The sequence below is a fragment of the Colobus angolensis genome, unplaced genomic scaffold, assembly GCF_000951035.1.
Source record: "Colobus angolensis palliatus isolate OR3802 unplaced genomic scaffold, Cang.pa_1.0 Scaffold4, whole genome shotgun sequence".
Lineage (NCBI taxonomy): Eukaryota > Metazoa > Chordata > Mammalia > Primates > Cercopithecidae > Colobus > Colobus angolensis.
Genome location: NW_012117376.1, coordinates 7,642,521 through 7,653,313, shown reverse-complemented (window position 1 = coordinate 7,653,313; position 10,793 = coordinate 7,642,521). Strand labels below are relative to the sequence as shown.

General features: G+C 56.2%; 3 protein-coding genes across 6 annotated transcripts in view; 1 reads left to right on the top strand and 2 right to left on the bottom strand.

Annotated features, from left to right (window-relative positions):
- HPCA (hippocalcin) lies at positions 1-8,195 on the top strand. Its single transcript, XM_011955395.1, has 4 exons — positions 1-28; positions 2,387-2,785; positions 7,078-7,183; positions 7,310-8,195. The coding sequence occupies exons 2-4, from the start codon at positions 2,408-2,410 to the stop codon at positions 7,405-7,407; spliced, it is 582 nt and encodes a 193-aa protein (XP_011810785.1). The 5' UTR covers positions 1-28; positions 2,387-2,407; the 3' UTR covers positions 7,408-8,195.
- LOC105521258 (collagen alpha-1(XII) chain-like) lies at positions 1,030-7,176 on the bottom strand. The gene is made up of 2 exons (XM_011955394.1): positions 6,688-7,176; positions 1,030-1,189 (listed from the first exon to the last, which is right to left on the bottom strand). Exons 1-2 carry the CDS (start codon positions 7,080-7,082, stop codon positions 1,042-1,044), a joined length of 543 nt encoding a protein of 180 aa, XP_011810784.1. The 5' UTR covers positions 7,083-7,176; the 3' UTR covers positions 1,030-1,041.
- Positions 8,142-10,793, bottom strand: part of TMEM54 (transmembrane protein 54) — a 7,385-nt gene continuing 4,733 nt past the window's right edge. Inside the window, exons 3-6 of one of the 4 annotated variants that reach the window (XM_011955396.1) lie at positions 9,455-9,514; positions 9,100-9,288; positions 8,850-8,984; positions 8,142-8,424 (exon numbers count right to left, since the gene is read on the bottom strand). In XM_011955396.1, the coding sequence (XP_011810786.1) occupies positions 8,350-8,424; positions 8,850-8,984; positions 9,100-9,288; positions 9,455-9,514 (459 nt within the window). In that variant the 3' untranslated portion in view covers positions 8,142-8,349. The remainder of the gene's footprint in view (positions 8,425-8,849; positions 8,985-9,099; positions 9,289-9,454; positions 9,515-10,793) is intronic. The other 3 variants (XM_011955397.1, XM_011955399.1, XM_011955398.1) reach the window with 3 other exon arrangements.

Here is a 10,793-nt window from a genome sequence, read left to right as displayed (position 1 = left end):
TGCGCAGTCGGTGTCTCCGCGTCGCTGGGTGAGTGGGGGCAGCTCCAGCCGGGGCCGGGGGATGAGGGCAGGGGGTTCCCGGAGCCGGGGGCCCACGTCCAGGGCTTCCCAACACCGCTGCTCCCGGGCTTCCCGGGAATCCTTGTCCCGGGGTGGCGGGGGGCGCAGGGGACCGGGGAGCGCGTGGTGCTCTCCAGGGTCCTGAACGCCGAGTGGCCGGTCCCGAGGAGCCGCGTTCGACCGCCCGGGAGCGCCCCCTCCAGGAGGGGCCACGCGCCGGGCGCTGTCCTAGTGCTGAGCGGATGGAGGCGGGGGCTGGGGGCCAGAGCTGAGGGAGGTTTGGAGCTGGTCCCCGGGGCTGGCTTCTCAGGTCGAGCTGAGGGGGTTCTTCCCATATGGGAGACTTGAGGTCTTTGCGGACAGCTGAATCTTCTTCCAACCGGGGTGGGGGGGGCAACTCCGAGAGTGGCAGAGTGGAGGGGGCACTGGAGGAGCTCTCCTGCTCTGCGCATCTCTCTGCCCCCACCCCGGTGACCCAGTTCCTTGGACCTTGAGGAGGGCAGTGAGGGACATGCCCCAGCCCTTCTCATTTCCTCAGCCCTTTCCCACTCGCTTGTCTGATGGGTCCTTAGCCTGGGCCATAGAGGCTGGTCTAGAAAGGAGGGGGACCAACTTACAGAAACATGCAGTGACACACCGCCGAGGACACACACAGGTCCTCCAAATGACCACACGGGCTCATTCCCTCACGCTGTGATGGGTGCACACCTGATCACATGCACATCTGAGGCACATGCAGGGACATAGATGGAAAGACACGGCAGGCGAATGCAATACAAAAACCAGCGGCACACATTATGCATGAGCACATGCACTCACAACACACCCATTCACATGTGTGCAGAGCTTCATGTACATGTATGCACAAATAATCCCCTCCTTGCCCCAAGTGGGTGGGGGTCACCTGCACACACCCCTACATTCCTGTGCAGAACTGGCTGGCTGTTTCCTCTTCATTGCCTTCTACTCAGTCTCCACAATCTAACTGCACTCAGGGGGCCTTTCAGGACTAGATGAAAGGTAAGTGTTGGGGAGGCTTGGATGGGCTTGAGGGGGTCTCCTTGGAAAAGGAGCCCCCAGCAGGTCTGGGAAGGTTTGCAGTTCCCTCTCCTGGGACGTGGCAGCACCCCTGGGAAAACTGAAGGAAAACAAAGAAAAATGGCAAGGGTGCCTGAAGGTCCCACGTGCAGCTGGCCATGTGAGAGGTGTCGGCATGCGAGTTGGCGTGTGATGGCATGTGTGAGACATGTGGGGTCGTGGGCTGGTGTGTCTTGATGCACAGGGTATGGGAGTTGTGCGTGGTGCCATGTGTCGATTCGTGTGAGTTGCGGAGCAGAGGGAATGTCGTCATGTGTGGAGGCATGCTGACCCATGGGTGGGCGTGGGCTGGTACGTGAGTGGCATGGGATCCAGGGTGTGGATCTGGTGAGCTATGAAGCATATAGTTATCGGTATATGTTCGTTTGCACAGTTTTTGCATGAGTTTTGTGGCACCTGGGTATATGTAAGTCATTTTTATTTATTTAACACTTACGTAGCACTTATCTGTGCAGCCATGGTTCTAAGTGCTTCCCACTTGTTAACTAATTTAATCCCCACAACTATCCTCTTAGGTAAGTACTGTTATTACCCCACTTTAAAGATGAGGCAGAGAGAATTTAAGGAACTTGCCCAAGGAGCTGGTAAGAGGAGGAGCTGGGATTCAAACCTAGGTGATCTGACTCTGGAGCCCACAGTAACACCTCCCTCTGCTGCCTCTTGTTGGGCACACCTGTCAGAGGGAGAACAGGGCAATGTCTGGGCTGTGGGTATATTTTGTGCTGAGCAGGCACATATGAGGCAATGAGAAGGCAGTGGGTAGGACGGAGGAGGATCAGAAGGTTTTTCTGCACCTCTGTGGGCAACTCTAGGAGTCAGCCTCATCATGCCATGGCTGTGTGACCTGAAGCAGCCACCTCACATCTGTAAGCCTGCCTTCTCATCTGTAAAATGGGGAAAGTCCCTATACCACCTGTTGTGAGGGTGAAATGGTGTGCATTTGTGAAGGCTTAGTGGCTAGCACCAAGAAGGGCCTCAGTAAATGTGAATCCCCCTTCCCTTCCTCCCTCTCCCAGGGAAGTGTATGATCCAGGGAGATGGTGTGGAGCATGGCACAGATACAGGATGCCTGGGTCTAGGCTGTGTGACCTTGGGCCAGTTCCTCTCTTTCCCTGGGTCAAACGAGAGGTGGGGATGGCTGTTGGCAGGGGGGGCCATCTGGAGCAGTGTCTAGTATCCAGGAGGGCCTGATCACTCCTCTCTGCCCTTGACCCCCTTGGGGACCCAGGTGGGACTTGGCTCGGTGGCCATGGGCAAGCAGAACAGCAAGCTGCGGCCCGAGATGTTGCAGGACCTGCGGGAGAACACGGAGTTCTCAGAGCTGGAGCTGCAGGAGTGGTACAAGGGCTTCCTCAAGGACTGCCCCACAGGAATCCTCAACGTGGACGAGTTCAAGAAGATCTACGCCAACTTCTTTCCCTATGGTGACGCCTCCAAGTTTGCCGAGCACGTCTTCCGCACCTTTGACACCAACAGCGATGGCACCATAGACTTTCGGGAGTTCATCATTGCGCTGAGCGTGACCTCACGCGGTCGCCTGGAGCAGAAGCTCATGTGGGCCTTCAGCATGTATGACCTGGACGGCAATGGCTACATCAGCCGGGAGGAGATGCTGGAGATCGTGCAGGTGGGCCCCTGGGCCCCTCAGAATGCCAGGCACAGGGCCCGGCAGCTTGCACCCACCACCCCTTTTGATCCTCTCAGCAGGCCTTGTAGGCAAGTGGTGGCAGGGGCTATTCTTGCAATCCCATTTAAAAAATTGTTTATTAGGAAATATTTCCCGTTTAAAGAAAAGTTGAGAAAACTCCCCTATACCCTCTACCCAGATTCGCCAATTAACATTTTGCCACAGTTGCTTCATCATTATCTGTGTGCGTGTGCATGTGGGCACACTAGTGTGTAACATTTTCTTGTTGTTCTGAACATTGGCCCTTTACCCCGGATACATTAGGATATATTTCCTAAAAATAAGGACATTCTCTTACATAACCCATAATATGATTACCAAAGCCAGGATATTTAACATAGAAACAACGCTATTATCTAATCTACCAACCATATTCCAATTTTGCCAACTGTCTCCATAATGTTCTTTATAGCATTTTTGGCCCTGACCTGGGGTCATGCATTGCATCTAGTTCTCATGTCTCTTTAGCCCCCTTTAATCTGGAATAGCTCCTCATCCTTTCTTTATCTTTTATGAGTTGACATTTCTGCAGAGCACAGTCCAGTTATGTCTAATTGATCTTCATTTACACCAAAGGAAACAGATGCTCAGAGAGATAAAGGCACTTGCTTGAGGCCACACAGCCTGTGTGAGAGGGCCATCTGGCACCACTGTCCACATTCCATCTGGATACCCAGCTATCTTCTAATTGATTGAGGGCCCACTATGAGCTCAGCATTGAGTGAGGTGCTTATGAGCTCAGTGCATGCTTACAACAACCCCATGAGGCTCGGAGAGGTGAAGTGATATATACCCAAAGTCACCCAGCAAATAAGTGAAGACAAGCTCTGGCTGGCCACTACTCAGAGCTGTCTACTGAGAGGGCTCTGGATTCATAGCCAGGAGGTCTAGCCTCCAATTCTGGACATGGCCTTCACTCTTAGGCTGCTCATCTGTATGGTGATACTGACTTCACAAGGAGATTTAAGGACCAGATATAAAAGCCCTTTGTTAGTACAAGTTTAAGTGTGCTACATGTTAGCTTTATTTCGGAAACCTCCCAGAGCACCCATCCCCTCAGACCAACCTTGAAGATGGCCAGGACTCTGGTTCTATTTTACCCGTCCACTTCCTTGCCTGCCTTTTTCCTAAGCCTTTATGGGTTTTTTCACCTGTAAAGTGGGGGTGTTAAGCCCCTGCCTCACAAGGCTATTGCAGGGATAGAGTGAGATAAGGACTCAAGCGGAGGGCTTGGCATATAATTGGTACTTGGTAGACATTAGCAATTGTCTGTTATTATTTTCTCCTCTGTACATCCTCTGCTCTAGCCAGAAGGGCCTTTTCAGCATCTTTGAAATGTGCCCTGACTAATCCTGTCACGCAGCTTTGCACAAGCTCTAGCCCCCTTTCCTTCTGCATCTCTGAATCCTTTCCCTTCTGGTCCCTCAGCTCCACAGACTGCTGCCCCAGCCACTGCTGGACTCTTGACTTTGGCTTCTCCTCTTGCTAAGGTCTGGGCCTGCTCTCTAGGTGGATATGTGATGCCCTCCCCATACCTATGGCTAGAGGGGGGAAAGCCTTAATGTTTGCCACGGACTCCTGTGGGTCAGACATTTAACTCTTTAGTTGCTTGATGGTAGGGGGATCTGGGGGTCCTGAGGGTAGGGTCAGGTGGCCAGGATGGTGGAGGATCACCCGGACATGGACAGCAGCTGGGTACTGACCAATCTGGAGGGACATTTGCATTTTACCACTTAGTGTGTTGCACTGGTGTGTACTGGTAAACCCCAGTCCTGCTGGAGCCACCATGCCCAGGGCATCAGTCAAGCTAGACCCATTCCCTGGGCATCCTCAGGACCCCTTTCTGGTGGCCTCTGCTATCCAGGCCCTGGCTTCTTTTCTGGCGGCCCAGTCGCCCCAGATGGTTGGTGCACACAGAGCTCTGCAAGCCCTAGTACCTGATTAATGACAAGTCAGCTCCCATGAAACCACGAGTGAGCAGCAATTCCAGACAATTAGTTAGCAGGCCCAGGAGAAGGCTGTCACAGAGGTAGTGGTCACTGGCCCAGTTCTTCTCAAGACCCAGCCCTGTGCTAGCTAGTGGACACACTGGAGAGGAAGAGACTGCGCCTCTTGGGGCTCCCACTCTGGTGGGGGAGACAGATGTGTAGGTCACACTGACAAGCTCAGTGACAGGGGTTTAAAGGTGTCATCTGGGAGCCAGGGGACTGAGTGGCAGGGAAGACTTGAGGATGTAGAGGATGAATAATGACTGTAATATAAGCTGTTTACTGACCACTCACTCTAGCCAGTCACAGTTCCTCACACATAATCTCATTTAATCTGAGGAAACTGAGGCTCACAGAAAAGTATGTGTCCAAGGCTACACAGTTAGTGAGTAGTGGAACCAGGATGCCACTCCAGGTCCATCTAACTTTAGAAACTTGAAACTACCAGACCCCTCTATTCATGTGCTCATCAGACAGGTACTGATATCCGGTCACAACTGTGGCTACCATTCATTGAGCAGTTACTACAGACTGGGTCTAATGCTAAAGGCCCTGCTGATTGTCACCACCCCACACTGCCCAAGCATCCCTCCAGCAGCTAAGAGGGAACAGGTACAAATTGAGTCTCCGCCATCAATTTCCTCCTCAATTTCCGCCATCAAATTCCTGAGCCTCAATTTCTTATCTGGAAAACAGGGATCATGATACCTGTTTTTCAGGGCTTGCGCGAGGTTTAGAAATAGTTCGTGTAAAGTGCCTGGCACAGAGCAGGTCTCTCATAAGTGGTAGTTAGTATTGTTATTCCAGGCAAAGACTGTAAATGCTGGAGAATCTGAAGCATCAGGGGTGTTTGGCTGTTGACAGGATCACCCAGCCAGGGGAGGCCTGATGGAGGAGGGTCAGCAGTGGACAGATTGTAAAGCATCTTAAATCCCAAAGGCCGAATGTCTTGAACTTGGAACAGAGGGCAGTGGGAAGTGCCAATGGCTTTTAAATAGGGAAGTCCCTGCCTGGTGCCAGGTTCTGGGGATATAGACATTAGCTAGACGTCCATGTTTGCAGGAACAACCCTGCAAAGACATAATTTCTTCTGGAGAGATGTCTGCAAAGGAAAAGTCCACCAGGCTCTGGGCCCATATGCACCCTGACCCAGCCTGGGTTGGAGAAGACCTCGCTAAGAAAATAGCTTGTAAACTGAGTCCCAAGGAGGAGTGGGAGGCAGCAGAAGGAGCTGGGTGCAAGGCGAGCCTAGGGGGAGGCCTGTGTGTGATGGGAGTGACGGGGTGGTGTGCGGGCTGGGGACGTAACAGTGGAGATCTGTGTTTGGAAAGAGCTTTCAGAGGCAGCATGGGGGACAGACCCGAGGGACAGAGGCTGGAAGAGACCAGTGTGGAGGCTGAAGCTGGATCTGAGACAGCAGAAGTTTATGGGATGGGAGAAGGGAGGCTTCTTGGAGGAAGTGTCGGTCGGGTAAAGCTGGAAGATTGAGGAGACAGGTTCGGTCCTTGAGCTCCGGGGCACTGTGACCCAGGCTACAGGCGAAGCCCTACGTGCGTGCTCTGTACATTCAGCAGGAGAACTCTCTGTCACGTCACCTCGGGAGCTACTGCACGTGGCGGCTGCCGCCCTCTGCCCAGCCCAGCCCAGCCAAGCCTGGCGGTCCCTGCCTGCTGCAGATGCACATTTGCATTCATCTGCATACTGTTCCCCGCCCCTCTGGCCCTCCAGCCCGCGCCGCGCCCCCTGTCGGCCGCAGACGGCCCCGCAGCGCCGTGACGCCCCCTTGGCCCAGCGCCCCCTTTCGACCACCGAGCGCCGGCCGCCCTGGGCCCGGGTGCCAGCCACGGTACTTACCGCCGACTCGCGTCCCGGGCACGCGCTCCTAAGCCCGCCGCACCAGGCCCTCCACTGTAGGGCCCCGGTGTCCTCCAACATCTCTCCTGACCCCCTGAGCCCCCAAATTCCCGGCGCCCGCTCGGAGCTTTCACCCGCGGCGTCTTTGCTCCTTTCCCACCCAGCCCTCTAAGGGAGCGCGGCAGGGCCCGCCCGATAGCCCCCTCTTCTGGGAAGCCTTCCCAGACACGCCTTCCCGAAGCCCCCGGCTCCCCACGCCTCCGTAATTCCCCACTCCACCTTGCCCAGGCGGGGGCAGCAAACGTCAGCGAGCCCGGGGGCGCCTCTGAATCTTGCGGGTGGGGGCTCGGGCAGGCTCCTCTCACTCCCCGCCCCCCCTCCCGCCCCCAGGCCATTTACAAGATGGTTTCGTCCGTGATGAAGATGCCGGAGGACGAGTCGACCCCGGAAAAGAGGACTGAGAAAATCTTCCGCCAAATGGACACAAACAACGACGGTGAGGGGCAGGGGCGGGACGGGGTGGACGGGGCGGGCGCCTCTCCCTCCCTCCCTCCCTTTCCGCTCCGCCTCCCCTCTCTTGGCTGCCGCCTCCTCCCCCATCACCACTCCCCTCGCCCTGCAGGCAAGCTGTCCCTGGAGGAGTTCATCCGCGGAGCCAAAAGCGACCCGTCCATCGTGCGCCTGCTGCAGTGCGACCCCAGCAGCGCCTCCCAGTTCTGAGAGGAGCCAGTTCCCCCTTCCTCCCTCCCTTCACCGTCTCCTTCCCGGCTCTTAGCTTCCTCTCCCTTGTATGTATTCTGGCTGGGGGCCAGATTGGGGAAGCCCTTCTCCCCGGGTCTGCTCTGTGGGGGGCTTCCGGAAAAGGGAACCCTGCGGTACCCCCAGGCCAAAGCAAGTAAGCGGTTAGTACCCCCAATCCCAGAGGCAACAATAGAGACACAGGCTGGGTTGGTCTGCCCCTCAGTCAGGTCCCCTTACCCACCCACCAGCCCCGAGGCCAGACGCCTCCCCCAAAGGGGCAGTCTCCCCGTCCTGCAGATCTCAGCTTGGGGGGTGGGGGAAGTCATGCCCAGGGGAGGAGCCTTTTTATCTGGAGGGGAGAGAAGGATTCTAGGGGTGTGGAGTTGGAGAAAGAGGGTTCTTTGAGCCACCCTTCCCACCCCAGCCCTTGCTGGTCCCCAGGCCAAGCCACCAAGTGAAACCTTCCAGGATACTAGCCCGCCAGGTGTGGGTCCCAGAAAGCCCGCCTGCCTTTTAGCACTTGGATACACACAGACCCACGGAGCTCTCTGTGTTTTGCCTCTCACACACATACAGGCCCACAGACAGATGGGCAGATGCACCCAGAGCCCCATGCACAGCGTCCTGCGTGAGAAAGAGACACGGCCCCCAGGCTGAGCCCGTCCTCCCCTCTTCTGTCCCCCCATTCGCCCCCCCCCCCGCATGCAGCCAAATGGAGCATCTCTGTTCTTTTTAATAATTTCAGAATAAAGTCTCATTTCAGTGCAGTGGGCTGGATGGTGGGGGAAGGGGTTGAAAGCCCCACTTGGGTCTCCCAGGGTCTGTTGAGCCCTCTCAGGCCAGCTCCAGGAATCCTGGCCTGGTCACAGAGCTTGCTTGCAGGGTCCTAGTGGCCATGGGGCCTGGGCAGGACATCATCTCTCAGAGGGTCAGAGGCTCAGAGCTGGTGCAGCTCAGCAGGTCACGGCCCTCCACCAGCTCTGGGTTCTCCCGCATCTGCAGACACACGGGAGACTGCCAGACCCACTGGTTCTCAGCCTGGGTCTCCCCCTCCAGGACATCCGGGAAATGGAAGGAGGGGAGCGCTGGAAGGATCTCTGGGGGCAAAGGGGCATCACTACCCACTCCACTGCAAGAGCCAGGCCAGACCCTTGGAACACCCCCAGTGTGAGCCCAGACACCCCTGCCCCTCCCTCAAGACTCATCCTGGGCCCTAGGAGAGCCAGGTGTCAGCTGTGTGACTCTGCTGCGAGATCTCACCTCTCCAAGCCTCCAAGCTTCCCCCTTTGCTCCTGAGGAGAAAACTTTTGCCCCATTTCTCAAGGTGGGGGCCCCTACATAGGGGTGGGGCAGAGCAGCTTGGGTACCCTGGCAGGGGGTCCCAGGAAATTCGGGGAGTCAGGGCTGTGGAGGGAACTTACCACGTGGTGGCTGCTTTTCCCCCACCAGGGCCTCAGCTCCAGCAACTGGTGGGTGAGCTGAGCGCAGCGCACAGCAAACACATTCTCCACCACGCAGAGCACTAGGGCGATGCCCCAGAGGCACAGGCTGGAGCTCTGTGGGGCATGGGGCAGAGATGGCTGGCTGGAGTTGGGGGTGGAGGGTGGACTCCAAGAGCCTTTCCCACCCCTGCAAGGGCCTGGTGCCCCTACCCCAGGCCTAGATACTCACATAAATGCGTGTGGGGTCGAAGGGACAGTCAGGTGAGAGGGCTAGTAGTTCAGAGCTCCCAAAAGTGCAGGCAGCCAGCAGTGCCTTGCCCTGGGTGGCAAAGGTCACGGCGATGGAGGCCAAGAGGCCGAGGGCACAGGTCAGAGAGAGGAGAGCACAGGCCACGCTCGAGCTAAACACTGTCCAGCGCTGGACGGGGAAGGCCACTGGTCAACAGGCGTCGTGCTTGGCCCCCATGGGCAGCTCTGACCTCCCTGAGGGTCAGCCTTACCCCCTTCAAGGAGGCCAGGCCCTTGGTGGGTGGCTGCTGCCCCTACCCTTCCCTCAAAGCCCCATCCCAGGAGGCACCACGTACCAGGGGGGTGCTGGGGAGGTAGCGTGACAACACGATGGCTGCGATGCCTGAGGTGATGACCTGTAGGGAAGGCCCAAGTCAGCCTTGACTCCTTGGCTGGAGGAGCAGGGGCAGGGGATCAGGGCCACTCTGGGATAATGATCTCACCGGCGCCAACCATTGCCCTCCAGACTCCCCCACCCCTCACCCACTGCTTAGCCTGGGCTTCACATCTCCATCTGCCTCCTCATAGTCCAGCCTGACATGATGTTTCTAAAACTGTCACTCCCTCTCTACAACCTTCCACGAGTCCCCACTGCCTACGGCTGTGTCTCAAGCAGGTTCATGTATCCTGGGGCCACCAGGGCATGCCAGGGTATGCATGGGACACACCTTTCTGGAATGGAAAAGATTGTGGAAGAAACTAACCCAGTTAGCAAGGAACTAAAATCAAAATTGTTACATTGAAACAAACCAAGACATGTTATAGAGTAGAATTTTAAATCCCTGGGGTATTTTCAATGATTCCAGGTTCTCATTGACTAGACCCCAGCCCCAATCCTGCTGGCTTCTCAGCCCCACCTGGGGTACCGTCCTCCCTCACTGTTCTGGATGTGGATGCCTATACACAGCCTGCTCAGGATGCTGCCCACGCACCCTCTCACCAGGAACACCCTTCCTGCTCCTCTGTCCCTGAGGATCCTGCAAGCCCTGCTCAGGTTTGCACACGTTTCCCTAACCAGCCTTGATGCCAATGGGTGGGGCTACCCCACAGTTCAGCCCAACAGCTGCCCTCTGGTTCTTTGGGGTCCACCCATCCAGTCTTTCTCCTGATGTTCCTCACTGGACCAGGCTTGGGCTGGACCCATCTGAGGCAGGTGGTATGACGGGGTCCTGGGTTCCAGGCCCAGCATGTCTTTAGTTTACATGAGAGCCACAACACAGTGCCTCAATCTCTGTGGGCTTAGCCCAGCTCTGTAGGATGAGCTGACAGAAAGGACACTGGCTTTGGTGTCAGACACAAATAGGTTCCAAGCCGGGTTGACTTCTGTGTATCAGCAGGAAGTTGGGTGAATCCCTGAGTCTTGGTTTCCTCTTTTGTGAAATGGGGATAATAATGGCCCCCAGTTGCTGGGAGCAATGAGGATTAACTAAATGAAGGGAAGGCTGAAGTGGTCCAGCTCAAAGCCCATCCTGGTGGACCTCCTTGCCCTGAGCCCACTGCCTTCCCTGCCTTCCTCACAACAGTTATTAGTCAGAGGAACTCCAAGGACCCTGCACACATCCACCCAGCCCAGCCCTGTCCCACCAACAGAGCCTCTCCTTCTTGCTGGGACCTATGACCCCCATTCTCCCAAGC

Excerpts from the sequence above, each read along its gene's own strand:
- HPCA (XM_011955395.1), top strand. The coding sequence starts at position 2,408 with ATGGGCAAGCAGAACAGCAAGCTGCGGCCCGAGATGTTGCAGGACCTG. Across the intron at positions 2,786-7,077 it reads AGATGCTGGAGATCGTGCAG|GCCATTTACAAGATGGTTTC; the intron begins GTGGGCCCCTGG and ends TCCCGCCCCCAG. Across the intron at positions 7,184-7,309 it reads AATGGACACAAACAACGACG|GCAAGCTGTCCCTGGAGGAG; the intron begins GTGAGGGGCAGG and ends CTCGCCCTGCAG.
- LOC105521258 (XM_011955394.1), bottom strand. The coding sequence starts at position 7,082 with ATGGCCTGGGGGCGGGAGGGGGGGCGGGGAGTGAGAGGAGCCTGCCCG. Across the intron at positions 1,190-6,687 it reads GCCCGGGACGCGAGTCGGCG|GGGTGCTGCCACGTCCCAGG; the intron begins GTAAGTACCGTG and ends CAGTTTTCCCAG.